At 41.8% G+C, this 26,787-nt stretch overlaps 1 protein-coding gene across 1 annotated transcript in view; it reads right to left on the reverse strand.

The window, feature by feature from the left end:
- Nucleotides 1-26,204, reverse strand: part of FRMPD4 (FERM and PDZ domain containing 4) — a 182,926-nt gene extending 156,722 nt beyond the window's left edge. Inside the window, exon 1 of the mRNA XM_060002885.1 lies at nt 26,152-26,204. Coding sequence (XP_059858868.1) covers nt 26,152-26,189 — 38 coding nt within the window. The 5' untranslated portion in view covers nt 26,190-26,204. The remainder of the gene's footprint in view (nt 1-26,151) is intronic.
- Nucleotides 26,205-26,787: the final 583 nt, after the last annotated feature.

Here is a 26,787-nt window from a genome sequence, read left to right on the forward strand (position 1 = left end):
CAGATAATGCATGCATTTAAAGATTAAATAGAATATATATATAATTAATATACAAAAATATATATAATTGTATATGTAAAATTAAATTCTTTAACTTATTGAAGATACTTAAATACTGAAGTGAATAAATTGGACCAATATTGTTTAAAGGCTACTAAAAACTGATTGCTCAAATACGCTATACTCTACTTAGAAACTCAACTCAAAAGCCAGAGGGAAATTAGTTTGCAGTTTAAACTGTAAAGCATTGAATGATAATTATTTATACAAAACAACCCCCTAAAGAGTCTTTTCTGGAAATAAAAGATGCCCTTAGAGGCAGAAAGACCTTATATCGATAAGTGAAAGGGGACAACAATCCTACTAGGTGGCTCACCCTGGACCAGGCAATGAGCTGAATCTTCACACTTTGTGTCTCTTATCCTCACAGGTACACTCTGAGTCAGGATTCAACAACAGTTTTCTGTGAAAGGCCAGAGAGTAAATATTTTGGGCATTGTGGGCTGTATGGCCATGTTGTAACCAAAGTCTGGCCATTGTACAGCGAAAGCAGACATGAACAATGTGTAAACAAACGGGCATGGCTGTGTTGCAAGATAACTGTTACTGCCAAAAAGAGGCTACAGGCTGGACTGGGCCCTTGGGCCACAGTTTGCTGACTCCTGCTGTAGGTAAAGGACAATTTTACCCATCTTGCAGATGAGAAAACTAATTTCAACTTGCTATGGTCTGAATGTCTGTGTTCCGCAAATTTCATATGCTGAAATCCTAACCCCCAAGGTGATGGTATTAGGAGACAGGGCCTTTGGGAGGCAATCAGGTCAGGAAGGTATTACCCTCGTGATTGGGATTAGTGCTCTTATAAAAGAGACCCCAGAGAGCTGACTCCTTCCTTCTACTATGTGAGGACACAGTGAGAAGGTGCTGTGTATGAACCAGAAAATAGGTCCTGACCAGACACCGAATCTGCCAGTACCTTGACTGTGGACTTCCCAGTCTCCAGCTCTGTGAGATTATACATTTCGGTTGTTCCAGCCGCCAAATCTCTGGTACTTTTCATAGAAGCCCAAATGTAGTAAGACAAAGAAAAGGTAAATGATCTGGCCGAAGTCCTATAAGCATTAAGGGTGGAACAGGCACGTGAACCTTGCCCGATTCCATGATGTCATGTTGCCTTGGGGTGTCAGGTAGTTGACTTCAGTTTCCTGGTCTACAAACCAAAAGGTCTCAGTTCCGATCACCTTTACTACCTCTTCCTCATACTGGAATTTTTAAACACGTTTTTTTGCCATGGACCCTTTTGACAGTCTAGCAAGGCTATGGGATCCCTTCTAAGAACAAAGTTTGTAAATACATAAAATACACAAAATTACAAAGGAAATTAATTATACTAAAATATGGCCGTCAAAAATATATTTTAAGAATGGCTGTAGCAGGCTTCTCAGTCTCAGCACTACTGAAATTTTGAACTGGAGAATTCCTTCGTGGGGGAGGGGACTGTCCTGTGCACTGTAGGACGTTTAGCAGGTCCCCTCCCAGCTGCGACAACCAAAAGTGTCTCCATATATTGTCAAATGTGCCCTGTGGGGCAAGATCTTCCCTTACAGACAACTACTGCCCTATTAATAGATGTGTTACTTCGTTAGCAGGTTCAATGAGAAGATATAGTGGAGGGTCTAAGAAGCACCCAAACTGTGAAGCAGTGGCGAGCATCATGACATTTTGACATTTACAAAAACTCTAATGTGACATCAGATATATTTGTGGTTTCTATTGGTGACCAAGTCGCAGGCACTGCAAATACTACTCTAGCCTGTTTATATTCCTGACTGAAGAAAATGCTCACTGACAGTCGGAGGTCAATGAAAGTGAAAACGCAATTCCACCCCTTGCCATCCCCAGCCCCTCGCCCCAGTGAAGGTTCATGGAGTGTGTGAATTCTGGCCACAGAGTTCTTGGAGATCCATGAACCTCATGTTGGGAACCTGTCTTCTAGTTGAGACATATAATGAAGATACGACACTAATAAGTCAGCCTGTAGGTACATAATTAATTTTAACAGATGATAGAGATCATTTAATTTAATGTGCTATATTACAGCAAACGTTGACTCAGGTAGGGTAAGCGGTTTCCTCAAGGTGAGGCAGTTGCTTAGCAGAAGGCTTGGGATTGGACTGCCTTGTTTCTAGCTAAGCCATCATCCCCCAGTGACCCACGTGGACTGCTTTTCTCATTTGTTTTTGTTACATACATTGCCGACCTCCCACACTGCCAATTATCAGACCTGAAATTCCTACTCAAAAATTGGACTTGATCCCTGACCTGTGAACCTTAATTGATTGTGGATGTTTGAAGACCTTAAGGAACAAGAAACTAAAGGTTAAATCTGAGGATGTAAATAAAGCATTAGGCTAAGAAACGTGAGGGGCCGCAGAAGGGTGTGGTGAGAAGGTCAGCTTTGATGGCTTCATCAGGGATCTGGAGGAAGGGAAGGACAGCAGGCTGGCCTCTCCTCACATATTACTATTGAGTCGGAGGAGTTGGAAGCATTATGGAAGGGGAAAGGTAATAAGAAGTCACCCAGGGATGCCACGAACAAGGGCAGGAGGTAAATGAAATTCTGGATTGATATAGGTGGCTGACAAGGTGACTGTGTCAACAACAGAGGTATCAGCCAAGTCACCGATATTGAATGACACCTGAAGAGCCCTGCCATTCAAAGTGTGGTCCATGGGTCAGCAGCAGCAGAATTGCCTGGAACCTCATTAGAAATAGAGACTCTCAAGCCCCAGCCCAGGCCTCAACCAGAATCCACATTTTAACTAGATCTCCAGGTGGTCCGCTTTAAAGTTTGAGAAGCACTGCTTCAGAAAATCTGAAGTCCAAGAAACCTGAGAATTGTCAAGAAGTATGATTGTACCATTGATAGAAAGTTAAAGGTAAGGGTAATGTAAGATCTGAAAAGAAGTTACTTTTTGATTTGAGTTTCTGGGAACATTTTCTTAATATTCCCATATCCCTTACTACAATTGAAGGGATGCTAAATGGCTTCAATAGCCAGACTAGTAGTTGCTTTGCACAATGTCTTAGGATAAGGCGCTGAGAAATCTAACAGGTTTCCAAAATGTTGATATGACTTGCACAAAGAGTTTTGTTCTCTAAAGAAACTATTCTTTCCTAAAATTTTAACGTTAAAGCAGGTGGAATAACAAACTGCCGACGAAAACCATCAAAGCCGTGGATATCATTAAAAAAACCCGAGTGGGGGGCTTCCCTGGTGGCACGGTGGTTGGGAGTCCGCCTGCCGTTGCAGGGGACACGGGTTCGTGCCCCGGTCCGGGAGGATCCCGCATGCTGCGGAGCGGCTGGGCCCGTGAGCCATGGCCGCTGAGCCTGCGCGTCCGGAACCTGTGCTCTGCAACGGGAGAGGCCACAACAGTGAGAGGCCCACGTCCCGCAAAAAAAAAACAAAAAAAAAACCAAAAAAAACCCGAGTGAATTTTCTACTTGCCTTCCTCTTTGTACTGTCACCTTAGCCATCTGAGGGTCTTATGATTTCCTTCTACCCATTCTCTCCTCTGTCCCAAACTGATTTCTATCCTGCATTCCCTTGCATGTTTAACAACACCATCCACATATCCAATCACTCATCCACCTATCCACCCACACCCACGCATCCACCCACCATCCTTCCATCCATCCATCCATCCATCCATCCGTCCACTCACTCGTCAATCCATTAAGGGCCAACCATCAAGTATCTGGCACCATTAAAATATTGAGATTCTAAAGGTAAATAAGACATTGTCCCTCTATTAAGAGGCTTTTATTCTCCTGAGACAGAAATTACAGAGAAATCCTTGGCTCTCCCACATCCCTCCCTCATTTCTCAGAGCTTACCTGGCTCTGATAATCCTGTCAATTCTACCCCGAAAACATCTTCCGATTTTGAACTTTCCATCACCATGGCCTTCTTTTCCCTATATCTTATTTTACATAATTATCAACTCTCCTTGAAATGTTATCTTGGCCTCTATCTAGTATCTCCAGCCAATTCTCTACCTGCTTCCACAGTTCCTTTCTAAGGCATGTATTTCACCACATTACTGTACTAATCAGAGATCTTCAGGGGCTCTCTAATTCCCAAATGGCAGAGCCCAAGCTCTGTGGTATAGCATTCAAATTCCTTTTCCTAATATGACTCCAATTCATCTTTCTAGACTCATTTCCTCCCACAACAATTCCCCATCCCTGACCACATCTCCAACATTCCAGCCACAGTTCCTGGAATATATCACACAGCATCACATCCCCATGCTTTTCATTATGCTGTGTTTTACACTTGGAAAGCCACTCCTACTTACTTCTTAAGATTCAACTCAAATGTCACCTTTTCCGGGAATTAAGTTGGGGAAAAAGAACTTTCTCTGAGTGTCAGAGAAAGTTCCAGAGAATAAGTGACATTATGTTTATTTTTAACTGTGAGAGAAAGTGGCATTCCCATTGGGGGCTCCATCATGAACAAAGACATCCCTCTTTTCCATATTCTCATTGGGTTTTGAATCTGACTCTACTATAAGGTTTTCTATGTCAAATTAGAGTTAAAGGTTGATGTACTCATGTTCCCAAGCTCATTGTGAGCACCTTAAAGACAAGGGCCACTTATCAACACAGTTGCACTCTACTGAAAACATCATAACTGATAAATGTTTGATGAAGAAAATAATTATGAATCCAGCTTCTAAGATGGCCCCCAATGATCCCTGTCTCCTGATATTAGCTGCCTTGAGTAATCTCCCTTTGGGCAACTTGCTTGTAACTGATAGAATATGGCAATGTTGAGGAGATATCACTTTTGTGATTAGCTTGTAAAAAGTATGGTTTCCATCTTGCTAGCAGACTGTTTCTATGGACTTCTTGGATTGCCTGTTTTGATGAAGTGAGCAGCTCTGCTAGGGAGGCCCACATGGCAAGGAACTGAGGATAGTCTCAGGCAAACAGCCAATGAGGAACGGAAACCTTCAGTCCATCAAACCTGGAGGAGCTGAATCCTGCCAATAACCACTGAATGAGCTTGGAAGTGCATCCTTCCCCAGTCTAACTTTCAAATGAGACCCCTAGCCCCAGCCAACCCTTTGACTGCAGCCTTTTGAGAGATTCTGGGGCAGAGGACCTACCTTAGTCATGTTTAAATTCCTGACCCACAGAAATTGTGAGATAAGAAATGTGTGTTGTTTTAAACCGCTAAGTTTTGGGGTAATTTGTTATTGTAGCAATAGATAACTAATACAGTGAGCTGGGTGGGTTGATAAATAATAATGACTCAAGAATACTTATGAAGGGCTTCCCTGGTGGCGCAGTGATTAAGAATCCACCTGCCAGTGCAGGGGACATGGGTTCAAGCCCCGGTCCGGGAAGATCCCACATGCCACGGAGCAATTAAGCCCGTGCGCCACAACTACTGAGTCTGCACTCTAGAACCCACGAGCCACAACTACTGAAGCCTGTGCATCTAGAGCCTGTGCTCTGCAACAAGAGAAGCCACCGCAGTGAGAAGACCGGGCACCGTGACGAAGAGTAGCCCCGCTTGCCACAATTAGAGAAAGCCCGCGTGCAGCAACAAAGACCCAACGCAGTCAAAAATAAAATAAATAAAATAAATAAATTAAAAAAAAAAAAGAAAGAATAATTACGGATGATCCTGGATGCTCGGTTAAAAGTGAGTATGAAAAAGAGTCTTTTTAAGGTGAGATTTAGTTAAGGACTCCTAATGCTGGCTTTTTATACATAATGCATCCATGCTATAAAGAATAATCCCTTGGAACAAAGGTCAGGATACTTCAAAGAGGAATCTTCCAGTTAGAAACACTTGCTATCTTTCTTCTCACCTTGGTTAAGTGTTTCTAATAGGAGGAGCCCAGTGCAGTCTGGGTCAGGTCATGGAGGCTTTGCAGTCACATCAGAAGTGAAAGAAGCCACCAGAAGATTTATTACTGTGAGGCAGATGAGACAGCTTAGCTCTGTCTGCTACTTCCTCCTGGAGGCTCTGTCCTCTCTCTGATATCCTCCTGCACTGCTCTTAGATATAATTGCTGTGATTATTTTGCCTCAACTAGATTATGTGTCTGGGACACACTAGATGTTTAGTAAACATTAGGTGAATGAATAAATAAGTAAATAGATGAACAAATTTAAGCTCCTTGAAACCAGCGCCACATTTCATATTTTTTCCTACTTCTCGAGGTACCTAGCACATCATTTGGCATATGGTAATTGCCTAATAAATTCCTTTTGACTGATAGGTTGATGGGTAACAACGAAAAGTTGTTAAATGCCACAAGTTATAACATGAGAAAACATTTCGATTTCCCCACTAAGACAAAGAGATTTCTTATGCTTTAAAATTTCTTTGGAATGAAAATTTGAGAAGCCTCGTCTAACACCTTAGGAAAAACCCCAACCATGGCATCTCAGCTCTGTAAGGAAGTTGACCAGTAGAACAAATAAATATAGCAAAGCACTGTGGTGATACATTCTAGACAGTTTGGAACTAATCTTTGCGTAGTGTATCGAGCCAATGAAGGTTAGGCTTTCATCTACATCTGACTGTCCTACAGGAGATAGTTAAAATGGGAGAAGGCTATTTTTCTTGAGTGGAAGAGTTCACAGAAATGCACGGGAAAATCAACCAACTAACTACAAACAAAAAAACACCCAGATTCCAAGGGCATGGTGTTTTTCTTGTACTTCACAAAGAAGGAAGGCAAAAAACAAACTGTAACTCAGATCTCTGATGTTGGGTAAGGGCCAGTTAATATTGCAAGCCCTAAGCACAAGGATTAACAAGGATCATTTACAGTAACAGAAGTAGTACCATTAAGATAAACATTAACAAAGGAAGAAATGAAGCTAAATACAAGGTGACATAAGTGGAAATACCTCTAGTGAGTTCTCTAGGCGAGGACTCAACCAGAGAGGTGCCACTAGCAGGTCATTTTCCAGCAAGTGAAAAATCACGAACAGCTTTAATAAAGCACCATGAGGTATCCGGGACCACTGTAGTTATTCAACGGATATTAATCCCTCAAGAGATGTACCAATTATGAGTTTACAATTTAAAAGGCAAAATAATCAACTGAGGCCAGTCTTTTCTTCAGGGTTTGCTTGACTATTTCTTTCCAGCTTTCCAAAGTTTGATCTTGGTTATATGATAACCCATGAAGCTGACTGTATGTAGCAGATGAAGACAGACTGTAGATCAGAAAAACCATTCTTCCATATTCTTTTTTTTTTTTTTTTTTTGCAGTACGCGGGCCTCTCACTGTTGTGGCCTCTCCCGTTGCGGAGCACAGGCTCCGGATGCGCAGGCTCAGCGGCCATGGCTCACGGGCCCAGCCGCTCCGCGGCATGTGGGATCTTCCCGGACCGGGGTACGAACTCGTGTCCCCTGCATCGGCAGGCGGACTCCCAACCACTGCGCCACCAGGGAAGCCCTCTTCCATGTTTTTCGACATCTAATTCTAGGACTGAATCTCAGGAGCTGCACTAACAACCTAACGTGTTGTGAAAGATGAAGAACTTAAGAAGTACCACCTGTGAGTAATTCTTCTTAACGTGTGCGCTGACGCACGAGGCAGCAATATTATTTTAAAGCATAAGAAATCTTTTTGGCTCAGTAGAAAATTAGACTGCTTTCTCATATGATAACCTCTTCTGGAAATTTAAAACCTTTCTATTGTCACCCATAGATGATCTCTCTTGAAAACACAAGGTGCTTCACTGGTTACAATTTCCACAATGTTGTCAAAGGCACTTCTAAGGCTCATTTGACCTCCATACGGCTGCTGCTCACGCAGGAGGAAGATACAGAGAGTGTGTTATGAAGGTTGGCACTGGAGGGCCAGGGAAAAGGGTCCAGAGAGAGACATCTGAGGAGTGCGAGTGACATTAGGGTTACGCTCAAGTCCTTTCGAAATGGACTTCTCCGAGTCAGCAGTTTCTGCACACCTCACCTCAACAGCTAACACTGCCACTTGCCCCAAGGGGCTCTTTGTGAACCAAGAGGCAAACTTGGGATTGTATGAAGAATCATACACCAGGATAGGATCTCAGTATAGGCTCCTGTCACTCATTCTGGCTGCTCTAGATTTCAGGAGCAAACATTAAGATCGAAGGTGCTCAAAATTACAATTCAGGGCACATGACTGCTAACGTTAGATCCAGCTCTCGCTGTTGGGAGACTGACACAGACAAACTACACTTTGATGAACTGGTCACACAGAGGGAGGTGACCCGGCAGGGTAGCCTGCAGAGGGCTATATGCTTGTGAGAATTGCTATTCAGGGCTGCTTCTGCGACAAGGCACCTCAAAGGCCCCAGAACATTAAACCATCTCCTCTGTAGCACTCTCAGACAGAAAAACATGTACTACAAAATGTTTCAGGAAATAAATAAGGGATGTTTTATCCAGAATATATAAAGAACTCTTACAAATTATTAAGAAGATAAATGATGCCATTTAAAAATGAGCAAAAGATTTGAATAGATATTTCTCCACACAAGATAGATACATGGTCAATAAGCATATGGAAAGACCCTCAATATCATTAGCCATTAGGGGAGTGCAATTAAAGACAGATAATCACTAGTATTGATGAGGGTGTGGAGAAACTGGAACACATACATTGCTGGTGGGAATGTAAAATGGAAAACAGTTGGCAATTTCTTTAAAAGTTAAACACAGAGTTACCATATGATCCAGTAATGCCACCCCTGGGTATCTACCCAGGAGAAATAAAATCATATGTTCACACAGAAAGATTTTCACAGGAGTGTTCAAGCAATGGAAATAACCCAAATGTCGACCATCTGATGAACTGATAAATAAAATGTGATATATCCATACAATGAAATGGGATACAACCACAAAAGGAGTGAACTACTGATACATGCTACAGCATAGATGAAACTTGAAAACATTATGCTAAGTAAAAGAATCCAGCTGCAAGAGGCCATATATTATATGATTTCACTTAGATGATGCGTCCAGAAAAAGCAAATCCATAGAGACAGAAAGCAGATTAGTAGACACCCATGGCTGGGGGGTGAGAACAGGAAGCGACTGCAAATGGGCACAAAATTATGCTGGGAGTGACAAAAATGTTCTAGAAAAAGATACTGGTGACAGTTACACAACTGTGAATTTACTAAAAGGCACTGAATTATACACTCAAAACAAGTGACTTTCATGGTGTGTAAGTTACACCTCAAAAAAGTAGAATAAAAACATCTTTTATAGTTGTATATATCCATGCTCACTATACTCCCTGATCTTCTTTATTTCCTCCCTGATTCACTGGCTGTCTAGGAACATGTTGTCCAATTTCCACACATTTGTGAATTTTCCCATTTTTCTACTGCCACTGATTTCATACCAATGTGGTTGGAAGAGACATTTGATGTGTTTTCAGTCTTCCCAAATTTGTCAAGACCTGTTCCACATGACCTATCCTAGAGAATGCTCCATGTGTGCCCGAGAAGAACATGCACTCTGATGCTGCTGGATGACACGCTCTGCGCGTGGCTGCTAGGTCCACGTGGCTCACGGTGTTAGTTGAGTCTGTCGTTTTCCCCAGTGATCCTGTCTGGATGATCCGTTCACTGATGAAGGTGGGGCATTGCTGTCCATTTCTCCTCTCAGCTCTGTTCATTTTATGTGTCAACTTGACGAGTGTAAGGGATGGTCACATAGTTGGTAAAACATTATTTCTGCGTGTGTCTGTGGAGGCGTTTCCAGAAGATATAAGCATTTGAATTGGCAGACCCAGTAAAATCAATCACCTTCACCAATGAATGTGGGCAACATTCAATCCATTGAGGGTCTGAATAGAACAAACAGGAAGAGACGGGGTGAATTTGCTCCTTCTGCTTGACAGGGAATATCCATTTCTTCTCCTGTCCTTGGACAGCCTCCATAATTCCGTGAGCCAATTCCTCGTAATAAATCTCTTCTTACATATATCTCTATATACCCTATTAGTTCTGTTTCTCTGTAGAACCCCGACTAATACACCGCCACACCTAGAACTGTGTACATTTCAAAGTGACAGGTATGAGGGATGGAAAATACACATCTGTTTCTACGCACCAGTCCCACTGATGAAATTCAACTTGAAGTCTGCTTAGAGAGCTTGCTTCCTAACTTGTTCTCCTCCTCCTTCTCTTCCTAATAACTATAATAATAATAATAAATAAAATAATTAACCCTTAAGTACTTCCTGTTCTTAGCACTTTACATGAATAAGTCATTGAACCCTTCTTCAATTCAATGGAGTAGGTGCTACTCTTATGTTCATTTTACAGATGAGTAGAAGAAGGCACAAACGGTTAGGCATCTTGCCCTCCATAATGTGTCTGGGGAATGACACAGAAGATTCAACTCTAGGCAGTGTAGATCCAGAGCTCACACTCTTAACCACCTGGCTTTCCTGTACCTTAGTTTTTATTCTACAGGTAATAAAAACCCTCCATTATAACATTATTTGGAGGACACTTTCCTGTAAATGCACCCATATAGAACACAACAATCAAGTGTTAGAAGGGATATGGGTAATCTTAACCAAAAGAGTGTTTGAGCATCTCAAGGAGGTATCACACAACCTGAGCGCTAAAACTTAGGTTCGTATGTTTCATGAGAGAACATGAGGCCCTTGCTTAGAGTTGATTAACTTTTATCTCAGTAAACTGGTTTCCTGGTCATGAGCAGATTATAAAGTATGAATTAAAAGGGAATGAGGAAGTAAGATATTTGGGGAAGGGGCTGCTATTATTAGAAGGCAGATTTAAAGCTCAAAGTGAGCAGTTTGCCATGTGGTAGTCCTCCAATTTAGAAAACAAAAGAAAGGAAAAGAAACAAAACAACAACAAGACCCTAGACAGAAAACAAACAAACAGCAAAGGCAAAATGGACCCGCTCAGAAGGAGGACCAAAGGGAACCCTCCCTTCTGAACCTTGAGTGTGGCTCGAGAGCATAAAAGGAGGGAATCGTACATTTGGAAATCCTTCCATTAAACCAATGGCTACAATAAAATTCTAGAGTTTATAATTTTAGCCTGCCAGTATTAGAATAATTTAGTTTTGTGAAGAATTAGACAAATGAGCCCTGAATTTGATATATGCATTAGTGTCAAAATGCAGGTGAATTCCCCTGGTCCCTCATAGCCCTCTCTCCTAAATGGTCCTTGGACCATGTTTGGAAGTTCCACCTGGGGAACAATTATTCGAATGCACTGCCACCCAATCAGGTCTTTCATCAAAAACCACTTCAGACCCAGGCCAGTGCAAATGGCTGTGTGTGGGACCTGGTGAAAGCGCCGAATGGGGGTTGAAACTTAGCTGCCTCACAGAGCTCCGAGACCCTTGAAACCCAGCACAAAGATGCCACTGGCTGGGACACAGCAGCCCAAAGCGGGTACCATTTGTAATTCACACAAGAGCTGCACAGGCTATATGAGGCTCAGACGTTTTTTTTAGAAGTAGACAGATCACAAGCAAACAATGAACACATTTTAAAAGTTATTATATGCGCTAAAGGTATTTGGACTATAATTCAAAGGCTGCCAAAACACATTTGAACAAATCATTCCATTGTTGCGCATTTTAGTTATAAAACAGATCACTGCCTTCCTACAGCCCCGTGCTATTCCCATGTATTTTACTTTCTCCCAAGCCTGTTTTCTTTTCATCTTCCTCCAGAGATCCAGTCAACCCCTCCTCTCCTTGTAGGAATTTAAAAGCTTCCTTTACTTTATCCTCCCTTTGCTCCTTTATTGTTCAGTTCTATTTCCCATCTCTCTTTCCCCAGGGTCACCCTCTGACCCTGGAGATCTTCAAACCCACATTTTTAATACTTACTTCAATCATTTACATAATAGCACTCTGACCAATGACTGGAAAATAAAGCCTTTAAGAAATATATCATCCTGGAGACAGTTCTAGTCTAATAAATATTTAACCTGGAAAAAAAGAGACAGAGCTAAAGGTGAATAAAAATAGGAAAATAATTGCTTAGCAACATGACGGAGTTTTAACCCCTCTACAAATTGTACTGCAGATGTGAAGGCATCTTTAATTTCTAATAATGGTGGAGGGAAAGAGTAATTATCTTGAATATTTAACAGTATACTGTCCTGTATGTCCCAAGTATTCTATGGCAAGCAAGGTATTATGACCACTAGGACCCACGGAAAAAGAAAAAGAGACTGCATGGCTTTCCAAATGCCTTTTTGCAAGACAGGTTGAGGATTTTGAGCCGAGGGTCATCTCATTACAGGTATTACAGAAAAGAGGAGTGAAGGTGACCCAGGTAAAGTTATGAAGAAAAACCATCACTGAGCTAAGAGAGATTATTTTGAACCAGATCTGCAAACTACAGCCTGTGGGCCAAATCCTACCAGCCTCTGTGAGCTAAGATGATTTCATGCCTTGGGGCCAAAAAACCAAAACACAAAACAGAAGCAATATTGTAACAAATTCAATAAAGACTTTAAAAAAGGTCCACATAAAAAAAAAAAATCAACATAAGTATAATATTTTGTGATACATGAAAATTACATGAAATTCAAGTTTCAGTGTCTGCAAAGTTTTATTGGAACACAGCCATGCTCATTCATTTAAAGTCTACGGCTGCTTGGTAAGTCGCTAAACCACTCTGAGCTAATGGCATCAACCTCACAGAGTGGATGAATAAACCTCCTTTATTCACTCATTCCACATGTGTCAACTGAGCACCTACTCCATTTGGGTCCTGGGCTAGATGCTGGGAATACATCAGAGAACAAGACAGATGCTTTCCTTACTGTCATGAAATCTGCCACCCAACTGGGGACCCGGACAATAAACTAATAAATACACACACACACACACACACACACACACACACATAAAATAAAAAATAAAGTCATGGGCTTCCCTGGTGGCGCAGTGGTTGAGAGCCCGCCTGCCGATGCAGGGGACACGGGTTCGTGCCCCGGTCCGGGAAGATCCCACATGCCATGGAGCGGCTGGGCCCGTGAGCCATGGCCGCTAAGCCTGCGCATCCGGAGCCTGTTCTCCGCAACGGGAGAGGCCACAGCAGTGAGAGGCCCGCGTACCGCAAAAAAAAAAAAAAAAAAAAAAAAAAAGTCTATGTCTGCTTTTATGCCATGATGCCAGAGTTCAATTGTTGCAGTGGAAGCCGTATGACCCATCAAGTCTGAGCTATCTCCTATATGGCCCCTTTACAAAAAAACTTTGCTGATCCCCAGTCCTGTTGGGAAACCATCTCTCTCCCAAGTGGTCCAGGTAGGAATGAAAATGATTCAACTCACACTTTGGGGGTAGGCTCTGTTTGGTGTAAGCCAATCAGCACCTCCCATGACCCCTGGCCATTATGATTGGTTCAGGTGTGGCTGTGTGGCCTCCAGTCAGTTCAGTGAGAACCCAGGGGCTGAATCTGAGAATGCTGGGACACAGCTTCTCTCTCTTCTGGATGGTGAGTGTGAGGATGGGAAGGGCTGCAGCCATGAAGAACGAAACTTGAGGAGGAAGGCAGAACAGAGGGAGCCCAGAGAGATGGAGCAGAGCTCTGATGACTCGGAGACGCTCTTTAAACCTCTTTTGAAGCTGGCCCTGGCATTCTGGGTATTTATAAAATGGTGGTAAAAAACACATATAATTTACCATCTTAACCATTTTAAAGTCTACATTTCACTAGTGTTTTGTATGCTTACATTGCTGTGAAACAAGTCTCTAGGACCTTTTAACCCTGCAAAACTAAAACTTAATACTTATTAAAAAACAACTCTCCTTTGTCCCCTCCCCCAAGACCTTGGTACCCACCATTCTACTTCCTGTATCTATGAATTTGACTACTCTGCATACCTCATATAAATGGAATCATACAGTATCTACCCTTCTGTGAGTGGCTCACTTCACATAGAGTAATTTTCTCAAGGTTCATCCATGTTGTAGCATGTCACAGGACTACCATCCTTTTTAAGGCTGCCTAGTATTCCATTGTATTTAGTTACCATATTTTGTCTATCCATCTACCTGTCAATGCACATTTGGGTTGTTTCCATCTCTTGCCTATTGTGAATACTGCTGCTATGAACATGGGTGGGCAAATAGCTCTCTGAGACTCTACTTTCAATTCTTTTGGATATATATCCAGACATGGGATTGGTGGATCATATGGTAGTTCTATGTTTACCTTTTGGAGGAACCATCATGCTGTTCTCCACAGTGGTTGTATCATTTTACAATACTGCCAGAAATGCATAAAGATTCCCTTTTCTCCACAGTCTATGAGGCCACCATTTTTTGCGAGTAGGCATCCTAATTATCTCATAGTGGTTTTGATTTGCATTTCCTTGATGATTAGTAATGTGGAACATCTTTTAATATGCTTGTTGGCCATTTGTATATCATCTTTCAAGAAATGTGTACTCAAGTCCTTTGCCCATTTAAAAAATTTAGTTATTTGATTTTTTGTTGTTGTTGAGTTGCAGGAATTCTCTATAGAATGAGCTGGGAATTGTTATCTCCTCTTTAATTTTCTGGAAGGCTTTGAGGAGGGTTAATTCTTTATATGTTTGGTAGCACTCTCCAGTAAAGCCATTTAGTCCTGGGCTTTTCATTTTGGGGAGGTTTCTCATTACTGATTCAATCTCCTTACTAGTTATTGCTCTGTTTAGATTTTCCTATTTCTTCACGATTCAGTCTTGGTAAGTTTGTATGTTTTTAGGAATTAATCTACTTCTTCTGGGTTATCCAATTGTATAATCCTTTCTGTTTGTCACATTGATTATAATATCATCATGTCTCCTTAGGCTATGACAGTTTTACCACTAGTTTTTAGGTACATAAACCCAAAAGATATTCTTTTTATTGTTTAAGATAAATTGGTTAAGAATTTTGTTTCTTGTAACTCACAAGATTCCCAGCTGACACAGTTTTCTAGTATAGATCATTTTATAATGAGAAAAGTGAGGCCCATAGTGTCCAAATGATTACCCAGCATCGCACAGCTAGTACTAAGAGCTAGAATCCTAGCCCAAGTGGTTTTACTCTTTAATTTCTGTGCTTTATGATTCTGTGCCACCTGTTGCTGGGAAACACTGCACTCAAACTACCCCAGAAAGGTACCTTCATTATATCCTGAATTTTGGAGCTCTTATAAACAGCCACACTAAGATATGGACCATTGACAAGGCCTCGATGAACTTTATAATAAGACCAAATTTTGGTAGTGAAATTTCTATATCAATAAGTAAAAGAGAAATAATTTTCACTCACTGACTTGTATATCAGCATCTTTCCTAACAATGTACTGAATATATAATGCTTTAGGAAAAGGTCTATTCATCCATCCAATAATGCATCCATCCACCTACTCATACATACACACATCTAAATATTTATTGAACAAACATTTATTGACCACCTGCTATTGCCCAGACAATACTCTGGGCAGTGCAAAGCAACCCCTGTTGACCTCTTTTATCTCCTGTAGTGGAATAGTCATGCGTCCCCAGCAATTTTTGGATTCAAACCAAATGGTATCAACATATTTAAGTTCATGAATCCCTTTTTATTTTTTGTGGGTTCTACGTAGAAATATAGGCTTGAATATGTGAGAAATTGAAGTTTGAATGTTGAGCTGAAAAAGAACCAGCTAAGGAGACATGAGAAGGAATCCTCAGTGAGTTTGGAACAAAGGAAGGGGGATGGTGTCATGGAAGCCAAGAGAACCGCCTAGAACAGAACAAAAATAAACTGGGGACCTTTATATGGGAGCTTTATAAAATTCCAAAAAGATAACGAGTAGAATTTCTTTAAAACATTATGGACAATTAACGTTTTGAAAGTACAATGGGGCTCTTTCTCTGTAGACCATTAGTATGAGCAAGTTGCTATGTAATTTTCACCTCCCTAATAATTATTTGTACTTGCATTCAGCATTCCATTGTGACTGGGCTTCATAATGCTGTCATTTCCTGTCCCTCCATCTTCCTCCCACGAAGGTGTTGGCTGAAGGTGGGGGGCAGGGAATCGTGATACTCACATAATAAAAGTTCTACTTTTCTCAAGGATTTTAACAATGCTATTCCTAGAATGCCTTTTAGAGGTAGGTCACGAATGTCAGAGCTGTACAAGAACTCTCACTGACAATAGATACATCATAGAGCTTTCTGGCAACAACTAGGGAAAAAATGGGGCTCTGGAGTCCTTTTTTAACTCCCTGCATGACTCAGAGTGCAACCTCAGAAAAGGTTTCTTTTCTAATTTCTTTCATATATGAAATAAGTGGCAGCTCTCCATTCCACGGGAGGGTTTTGAAAATTTATTAATTATTGAATTAAAAACATGAGAATGGGGTCAAACGCATGATGCTCTAGAGAAAGGTTTGGCAAACTATTACAGCCCACGAGCCAAATCCAGCCCTCAGGCAATTTTTGTAAATAAAGTTTTATTCGAACACAACCATGTCCATTTGTTTACACATTTCCTGTGGCTTCTTTCTCAATACAGTGGCAGAGCTGCACTGTGTTGATTTGCAAGAGAACCCACTCGGCCTCCAAAGCCTAAAATAATTTGCTGTTCGACCTTTTATAGAAAAGGTTTGCTGACCTGGCCCAGAGAAGTAAGGGCTGGGGGTAGGGGAGGAGGGGAAGTGTATATCTTAGAGTGACAAAAGCCATCCTTGACAGGGCATGGAGATTGCTTTCGGGGGAGCCAACAGCTAGAGGCAAACTTTCCTCTTTGCTAGACCTTTACTGAGAAAGCCACATGAGAAATGTTTTTTAAAAACCTCAAGAGGTGAGGTTGGGAGGTGAAGGCCGAAGGCTAGTTAGTTTTTAACAGATGTAGCCCTCTTAGAAACATGAATGATCAAGGAAATCCTGCCATATACTCTCTTAGTCGTGTTACCGCCCTGTACTGGTCATCCACTGACACTCAAAGTGATGACACAGAAGGCAAGGGAAAGATAGAGGCACACGTAATTCCCTTTCCTTTCAGTTATTCTCATCCATCAGCAAGCCACAGGTAGGGAGATTTGGTAGAGTGTGCTCATATCAAGAAGTAAAACAGGACTTTCCTGCTGGTGCTGTGGTTAAGAATCCACCTGCCAATGCAGGGGACACGGGTTCGAGCCCTGGTCCGGGAAGATCCCACACGCCGCGGAGCAACTAAGCCCGTGTGCCACAACTACTGAAGCCTGAGCGCCCAGAGCCCGTGCTCTGCAGCAAGAGAAGCCACCGCAATGAGAAGCCCGCGCACCACAATGAAGAGTAGCCCCCGGCTTGTCGCAACTAGATGAAGCCTGCGCGCAGCAACGAAGACCCAACGCAGCCAAAATAAATAAAGAAATAAATTTATTTAAAAAAAAAAAGAAGTAAAACAAAAACTACCGAGTTAGTTTTGTGCAACATTTCTACTTTTCTGTTCAGAATGAAATATATATACATGTGTAACCTACGAAACACAATTGTGTGATTTCGGCAATTCCTCATATGAGTTACATGCTCTTATATTTGCATGTAAAACCCACGTTGCACAATATATAAATGATTGGTAACATTCATGTTAATAATTGAAAAATTTAGTTTTTCATTACTTAGAATGGCATTCAATAGCATATAAAAGACTATGACATGTTGACAGAGAGACAAGAAGAAAGGGAAAATCTTTACATTTTAGTACCTTTATGAGCACTTTTATTCTGCTTTTTGAACAAGGGGCCTGCATTTTCATTCTGGAATGGGTACCAAAAATTCAGTAGCTGGCCCTGCATAATTAGCCGTATCCTTTAATATCCAACAGATTTGAGAGTCTCTCCCGGCCTTCCACATTGGAACTGCTATCACCAAACCTGTGTTCCGGCAACGACTGAGTGGCGCACCCTGTGACACAGCTATGGGACACGGCTACTCTTGACTCGTGCTCATCTGAGCGTCCACTGCCACAAAAAGTACCACCATCCCTCATCCTTGCAATTGAAGAGACTCTTCCCTAGAAAGTGGCTATTGATAGCAAGGTTTTACTCAAGCTTTGCAAGGAAATAGAGGACAGGGCTTGGGAGGGAACTGCTGTCTCCTACCCTCTGGTGGAGCACAGTAAGGCACTCTGTCACCAGCCTTCTGCCACTCCTCTTAGGTAGCAGCGCAGACAGTAATGAAAGGACACCTGCCGCAAAGGTGATGCCTTTTCCTCTTCAGTTCAGCCCATTTACTTGGCAGTAATACCCACAGGCCCCACTTGGCATTTGGGACAGGCCAGAATTTCCTGCCTGTGTCCCAGCCTTAGGTGATCATATCAAAATTGCTCTCTGCAAGGGCTGGCTCAATCCAGAAAGAAGACATGCAAAGGCCACTCAAAGGAACCAAGGGGTGGTAGGCAGCCCCAAGCTAGTATTTTAATTACAGGCTGTGATGGAAACCTGGTCATCCAGGTGCTTCTCATTTTCACAGGCTGGCTGTTCCTGTGATTCCAAATGGACTCTGTGACCCACCTCATGTACATCCCCAGGGGCTACATAAAAGCTCAGGAGAAGACAGAACCCACCCCGTCCAGCAGCTAACCTGCTGTCTATAGCTCCGCCTGAATGTGCATGTCCCAAATCTGCTGGAATCAAGTGGCCCAAGGAACTTCAGATAATTACAATCCCTTCAGATACCTTGGCCTGCTGGACAAATACGCCAAGTGTATCAGGGAGTTGTCCTAGAATTGTGGCCAGATTAAGTCCACCAGCAAAGTTTCAAAAGCAAATGTGCAGGGAAAATGAAACCACCACCAATAAGGGAGAAGTCTGCTAAGCACAGTCCTGTGTGCCATATGCTAAGTTAGATCTGGAAGGATGGTGTCATTTCAGAGCTCTCCTGTTAAAAGCCCTTCCATCAGCTCTGCAAACTTACCTTCCAGCTGGGAGCAGTGATTATTAACTCAGCGGAGAGGTGCTTTGTCAGATTTGAAAGAAAACAAATCTGCTTCAATGAAGGGAATAAACAGCCCCTAATGTTCAGCCTGGGAAGCTTCTGCGTTGACATGACATAATTACCTTCCATTTCATGTAATGATACTATCACATTTACTTTGTTCCTCCAATTCCAAAATTATAATATACCTCCCTCCCTTGACCGGGTGCTTGGGATCCGAAGGAACTCATTTACCTAAATGGCATTTGCTCTTGCAATGAGGCAATTATTTGCATTTTATGCAGAATTCACTGTGTGCACTTGGAAGTGAAACATTTTATCTGAGAATTCTTCATCAAAAACACCAAAAATGAGGCAGACTGCCTCTTCTCTAATATAATGCTAGTTCTTAACTCTTTGGATATTTAAAACCACACAAAATAACAAAGCAACCCACCTCAAATAGATCTCTCCTATTGCCTTTATTGTCACAACTGTTGATTTCTACAACGATGCTCTGCGTTCTATTACCAGAAACAAAGGGTAACAATTTGAGTAACCTCTCAGATTCGTTTGTCCTTTGTTGAATGTGAGTTAAAAATGTAAGCTTGATAAAGCAGGAAACTGACATCTGCTTCAAATATGAAATTAACCCAGGGGTTAGGTGGTACAACCACAATACCCACATCCAACTTTATAACTTAACTCTTCTTGACTTTTTAAAAAATTTTTACAGAAGGAAAAGTTCAAGGGCACTCATCACAGAATTACTGATTACTGGACTCATCCACAGAATAACAGTAAGACTCTCTTATGAAATCTTGGGGTAAAAATCAAGAAAAAAGTAGCAAAGACTAGGCCCTAGAACTGCCAAACAAGATTTGAAAATAATCAATTGCTTCTTTCGTCTTTGGACATTTCAGTTGGACTAGATAAAGCCTGGAGGGAATACTTAGAGGCTCACACTTTAGGATGACGTAAGGTTTTGTCATTTGTAATTTTCGTGATGACAGAATCCTGTCACGTTGACTTGACTGTCTTCTGGTTAATAAAAAGGCACATACAGTGCTGGTATTTCTTCAGATTATTCTTTTCTGGAGATAGATGAGCCAAAAACACATTTCACATTGGCCACTGAACTGACGGGCAGATAGCAATGGCTAAACATCTCCCAAAACAAAGTGGAAGTTTCCACATCTCATTACTAATCCCCAATATTCAGGTTTCAGAACTGAACTCTTCTGCATTAAGAAGATAGTGACTTGGTTCAACTGCCCGCCGTGGGAACTGCTGGTAGAATAAGAGAACAGTGCGTCTTGTCCAATACGCTCGCAGGACTACATTTGTGGACTTACAGGGTGAAAGTAGCCAGAAAACCAGCAGGCCAAAAAAGACAAAAACCAAAAAAGCCTCTTCATTTTCGAGCTTGACAAACGAGGACATGTGGTTGGGAAATGACCCTCCAGCCTCCACTCCCACTATCCACCCCCATCCCTTTCCCCAGACTCCAACGTGGCTCATCTTAATCATGTATTTTGCCAGCTAGTGTTTTGATGTTTATTTTGCTCACGTTTAAATTTTTCTTCAATCTACAAAAACCGAATTTCCAGATTTACGAAGCACATTATTTTTGCATTAACTCTACCCACCTCCACAGTTAAGTAAGCATGTATTACTCCACCGAACTCAAAAACGGAAAATAAGGAACTCACGGCACTCCCTATTCTCTGACTACGAAACATACTATGTGTCTATAAAGAGCTTAAAAAAGACATCGCTTGGTTGAGAATAATGGTTAGTAGTGGTAGTGTGCGGCCCGTGGCAACGGCCTGCATCCTCACACCCACTCCCAAAGGATAGGATTGTTTCCTCCTTGGGGCCTTCCCCTGTATCTACAGCATATTGTATTATTTCATATATCACTTCCACCACACTCTAAGATCCTGCAAGGTAAGACTGTATCTTGCTCATTTTGGTAACTTCATCACTTAGCAGTGCTCAGTAAATGTTGGGGGGAACACACGTTAGGTGTAACCAAGGAGTGCTTTTGCGCATGACCAGACAACCAGGCTGCCCAGGCCATTTCTAAGGATGCGGAGGAGGGGAGGGTATGGCAGACACAGGTGGAGATGAGCAGAGCTGAGCATACATTGATTGGGCTGGGGAATCCTAGGGGTGGTGATCAAAGCTTCCGTAACAGAGCCAAAAGAACCGAGGCCTTTGAGTCTGACGGTGTGGTGCAAACACGGGTCTGACTACCCATGAGGACATGGAGATACCAGCCTCTGTGAACCTCAGCTTCTTCTTCAAGAAGGAGATTCCTCTATGTGCTTTATCTACCTCACAGGACAGTTGTCAAGATTAAATGCAAGCTTACGTCTTGCAAGAATTTTCTAAACGTTGGTAGCGTGATATATAGTTACCTTATGTTATCTAAACCAGAACACTCTGAGAGCAAAGGGAGATGCCACCAGTAATTATGTGAGAACAACACCCCTAAACCAGGACCCTCCTGGGCAAAGCTGGTTGTACGGTCACTGGTCTGTCCATCCATCTCTATCTATATTCTATATCCATTGATAGCTATATCTACAACTCTGTATATTTATAACCATCTATATCTGTATCAATCTCTCTGTAATTATACTCCATAACTTTATCTACATCTGTATCTCTTCTCATATCTACAACTATATCTATATCCACCTCCATCTATTATTTATTGATGCTATTATTATAAGAACCATCTCAGAGTACCTCACTTTCTCTATTTCTCTTAATTTCTCTGGCCGTCCATTGCTCCCTCTATTAGCCATTTCTCACCAGGACGCTCTCTTTCCCGAGACTCTTCTCTTGGTAGTTTCTCTCTTCCCATCTGCTTCTCTCCCTTCCCTTCTTCTGCTCTCTTAACTGGTAATAATAAGGACCAAGAAATTTTTATTTTGTATCTGTCATGTTTCTTACACAATGTTCTTTGCTCCTCAAAAAACTGTAATTTGTATTTCTCTAAGAATACCAACAAAACTTGTCCTTTCTTAACGGAGAATCCAGTGTATTTGAACGAGCAGTAGTTTGCGACTTGGTACATGTGTGTAAACTTTGGGAAAGCCTTTTGATTAGTCTGAGATTCAGTTTTAGCATCTAGAAAATGGGGTAATTATTCCGCATTAATGCAAAAAAAGTGCTTCAGAGCAGCCACAGTAGCTGTTCATTAGAATCAGCTGAGGAGTTTCTGAAACTCTATTCCTAGGCTCTATCCCAGATCCAGTGCTATGGACCGAATGTTTGTGTTCCCCCAAATTCTTATGTTAAAACCCTAATCCCCAATGTGACGGTATTAGGAGATGGGGCCTTTTGGGAGGTAATTAGGTCATGAGAGTGGAGCCCTGATAACGAGATTAGTATTTTTATAAGAAGAGACACAGAGAGGTGATTTCTCTTCTCCTATCCTCTCTCTATGTGAGGATAAAGCAAGAAGGCAGCTCTCTCCAAGCCAGGAAGAGGGCCCTCACCAAGAAGCCGACCACGCTAGCACCGTGATCTTGGACTTCACATCCTCCAGATCTGTGAGAAATAAATTTCTGTGTTTAAGCCACCAGTCTCTGGTATTTTATTATAGCAGCCCAAATGGACTGAGACACCCAGGCATCACGGTATTTTACTGCTCCTTGGGCTATTCCAATGTGTAGCCAAGGTTGAGAATCACTAGTCTGCAGACTATACAAAATCATACAAATGTACATTATCATGTGTATAATGGCATTTAAAAAATGTTTAACCCTATGGATTAGTAACTCAATAGAAGACAGATTATCCAGCCCTACTCCAAATAACTGGGGATAGGAAAGGAAAGATGAAATCTGAACACACTTTGAACTACCCTGGGTCATATTCTGAAAGATTCATAACAATAGAATTATCTCATTATCAACTCCGACACTCTAACTTTGAACAGGTGAACCCTGGTTCCTCCCATAGCTTTGTCCATCACTTAAAAGTAGCTGTACCTCCATCAGAAAGAATTGTCTGATGTGAGTTATCATTTAGCTCTTAAGACAAGATAAAAAAAGAAGACATCTCTTTCAAAGGGAAAATGTAAGAGTGGGAAATTAAATGCAAAGATGCTAATTACCAACCACAGATTAGTTTCCAAATTGTTCTTTTAACTTCTAAAACTAATGAGTAGAGATATACTCCATACCGCAAACCAGGCTCCCTGGAAACTTTGGTAATTAGAGTACCTCTTTGTAACGGACATCGCTCAATAGGTAAGAGAAAAAATCAGAATGATTCTCATTATTTATAAAACTCATTAGTGACAAAGAAACAACAAGCACTTGTACCAGAAGTACCATTCTTGACATCTTAAAACAGTGTCTCTGACAGGACTGTGGAAATTTACTTTTCAAGTAAAAAAGCTCCACGGATTTAAAAAAGTGACACCAGTGACTTTGGTTTTAAAACTTGCTGTTTAGTAATCAGTGCAGGTTTCTCTATGAAGTAGCTGATCTGCTCTTTCATGTTGCAACAGCTGGCATCCGGCCAGTGTAAATGTTAAATTGACACCTGGGCTGGCCCTTAAAAATGCCAATGACATTGATGGAAATGCATACCTGTAGAGCTAGCTGGGGATCCCAGAATCTCTAAACAATAGGCCATAGTTTGGGTTTCTGGCTATTGATCAAATGGCTTGGAATACACAGGAACCTCAATCCAACCAGGGACAAGGAAAAATCCATCTTAATCAGAGAAGACTGAGCTGTACCTTCCTAAATTCATAATCCATGTCTTTTAAAACTACATTTCTTTGGCAGAAATTTTTATTGTTTTGAGTTAAAGCATCTAGGCCACCTCAACTGTGCCAATTACGTAAATTCATAACCATGTTACAAAACAGATGGCACAATATAATATCAAATAATATCATCTTTCTACCATTATGAGGGACTTAGGCAAACTATTAAAATTAATGAATCAGGGCTTCCCTGGTGGCACAGTGGTTAAGAATCTGCCTGCCAATGCAAGGGACACGGGTTCGAGCCCTGGCCCGGGAAGATCTCACATGCCGTGGAGCAACTAAGCCCGTGCCCCACAACTACTGAGCCTGCTCTCTAGAGCCCGCAAGCCACAACTACTGAGCCCACGTGCCACAACTACTGAAGCCTGCACGCCTAGAGCCCGTGCTCTGCAACAAGAGAAGCCACCACAATGAGAAGCCCACGCACCGCAGTGAAGAGTAGTCCCTGCTCACCGCAACTAGAGAAAGCCCGCACACAGTAACGAAGACCCAACGCAGCCAAAAATAAATAAATTAATTAAAAATAACAATAATAAAGTAAAATTAACGAATCAGAATCTAGGATGTAAACAAACCGTTGGCCTTTCTTCGTGTCTTTGAGCTTTCTGAGAGATTCCGTCCCCACTGCCAAGATTTCCACCATAATTTCTCTATGAGCACATCCTCAGGAAAGCCTTGAAGAGCCAGAGGGTCACTTCACACAGGCTCCCTGGAGTGGATCAGATTCAAGGTCAACTTTAATCTTTTCAGGATGGACCCAGGAAACAAGCCCCTCAGCCACCAACTGTACTCTTAAGAGAGGTCCTCTCCCCTCTGCAAATCTAGGAATGGGAGAGATCTGGGCTGCAGAGACTAGGAAACCACTGACAACACTCACGTGAGTTTTTCCCTAGCTACTTTCCAACAGCCCTAATTTAGAGGTGCTGGGCTGTCCAAAAGACCAAATACTCAAAAATCAATCTTGGCAGATACTTCTATTTTTATAAAAATGATCCCCTACATCACATAGATCCTATATTTGCTAATCAGTCCATAGTCAGCCTGGTTGGAACAAAGAATCAAGCCTGTGGTATTGAAAGATTTTTCCCCCCTTGGCCTCCAATCTCTGCTCACTTGTATCAGGGTAGGCCAACCATGCTTCCTGATTTCAAATCTGTTTCACTAACTTCTCATAATTAAGAATATTTCACTTTGGAGAAGCAAACAGTGTGAACTCTTGCTGTTTTGAGAGGTGCAATATAAGCACTTTTTTCATACAACTGCAAAAAACCAGAGCACTGCAGCCTCTGTGAAAAAGACTTTGGTCATTCTCGAAAAAAGTAAACATCAAAGTACCGTATGACCCAGCAATTCCACTGCCAGGTATATACCCAAAAGAATTAAAAGCAGGGATGCAAACAGATACTTGTATACCAACGTTCACAGCAGCATTATTCACAAGAGCAAAAAGGTGGAAACAACTCAAATGTCCCCTGACAGATAAATGGATTAAAAAAAGTAATCTATCCACACAATGAAATATTATTCAGCCTTAAAAGGAATGAAATTCATAGATGTTCTACAACATGGATGAACCTTGAGGACATTATGCTAAGTAAAATAAGCCAGATAAAAAAGTACAAATACTGTATGATTTCACTTATATGAGGTACCAGGTGCTGGAGGGAGGGGGAGTGGGAAACTCTTGTTTAATAGAGACAGAGTTTCTGTTGCATAAGATGAAAAAGGTCTGGAAGATGAAAGTGGTGAGAGTTACAAAACATTGTGAATGTACTTAATGTCACTGAATTGTACACCTAAAGGCAGTTAAGATGGTACATAAAATCTACCATTATGTTACATACAATAGAACCATTATATATATAACATAAATAACATAACCGTTAATGTAATATATATTTTACCACAATTAAAAAAAAAAGAGCACCACAAAAAATCCAAAACCTCAGCCAATGTTAGTGGGACCAATTTATAGTACAACCTGTAAAGCACATAATCCTTTCAGCTGATTTTTCTAGTTGCAGATGAGCCAGTAACATTCCTGTCTTAACCATTTCTACAAGGCTTTCCAAATGACCCTCCTCCATGTCAAACTTTAGTTACTAGCCTCGGACAATCAGTACAACTGGCCCGGGATTCAATAACATACATGTTTGCTCTGGCCCAGGAGTACCTGATACCCTGGGAATTCTGAGCCTAAGATGGCACGTGTCCAAGAACAAAGCAACCTCATGTCACAAGATATGGAAGGCCCAGGGGATCACCTGCTTGAGTCATGGCCTCCAAGTGCCTAGGAGTCCTCAGTTTAAGTATGCTAATTCTCCTGAGCCAAGGGTCAAAACAGAGACATCCCCAAAGCCAAAGATTAAACTATTTATGCCGAGTGTTCAACCTACTTGATGAAGCAGTCTCGTCCATCCCGGTTTGCCGTCATCTCCCATCCATAGGGCGGCACCTGGTTCAAGCCCCAGGTTCCCGAGGGAGGTGGCCAGCCTGAAGACTTTGTCCTGTGGCTGGAAAAAAGAAAAGCAAGGCATCATTACACCTGACTCCGGAACACCTCTTCTGAGACAAACCCCAGAAGGGGCACAGGACTTGCTCGTCTCCGTTACGGGCTGTGTCCTCAGCTGACAAAATGAACGATTAGAATGTTTTTGTGTCAGGTGGCACGCTCAGTATCTTTCTTTATAGTATCCTGCAAGCTGTTCCCAGCTGCCCTGTGAGCTAAGTATACTCATCTCGTTTTACAGATGAGGAGACGATGAACGGCTCACAAAGCTTAGGTAACTTTCCTGAGGACACACAAGCCAATTCTGAACAAACGTTTAGCACGCTTTCCACGACACTAGGCATTCCTGGGACCAGACATTAGGACGGTTTGGCATATAAACAGATATCACACCACAATACAAATGCACAAATGAAAATAGATTCCTGTTTTTATGGATCTTAAACAAATAACCCCAAGCCTCAGTTTTCTGGACTCCTGTGACCAAAATACAAAATTTCCACTCATATTAACCATACTCCAG

Source organism: Delphinus delphis, chromosome X (genome assembly GCF_949987515.2).
Source record: "Delphinus delphis chromosome X, mDelDel1.2, whole genome shotgun sequence".
Classification (NCBI taxonomy): domain Eukaryota; kingdom Metazoa; phylum Chordata; class Mammalia; order Artiodactyla; family Delphinidae; genus Delphinus; species Delphinus delphis.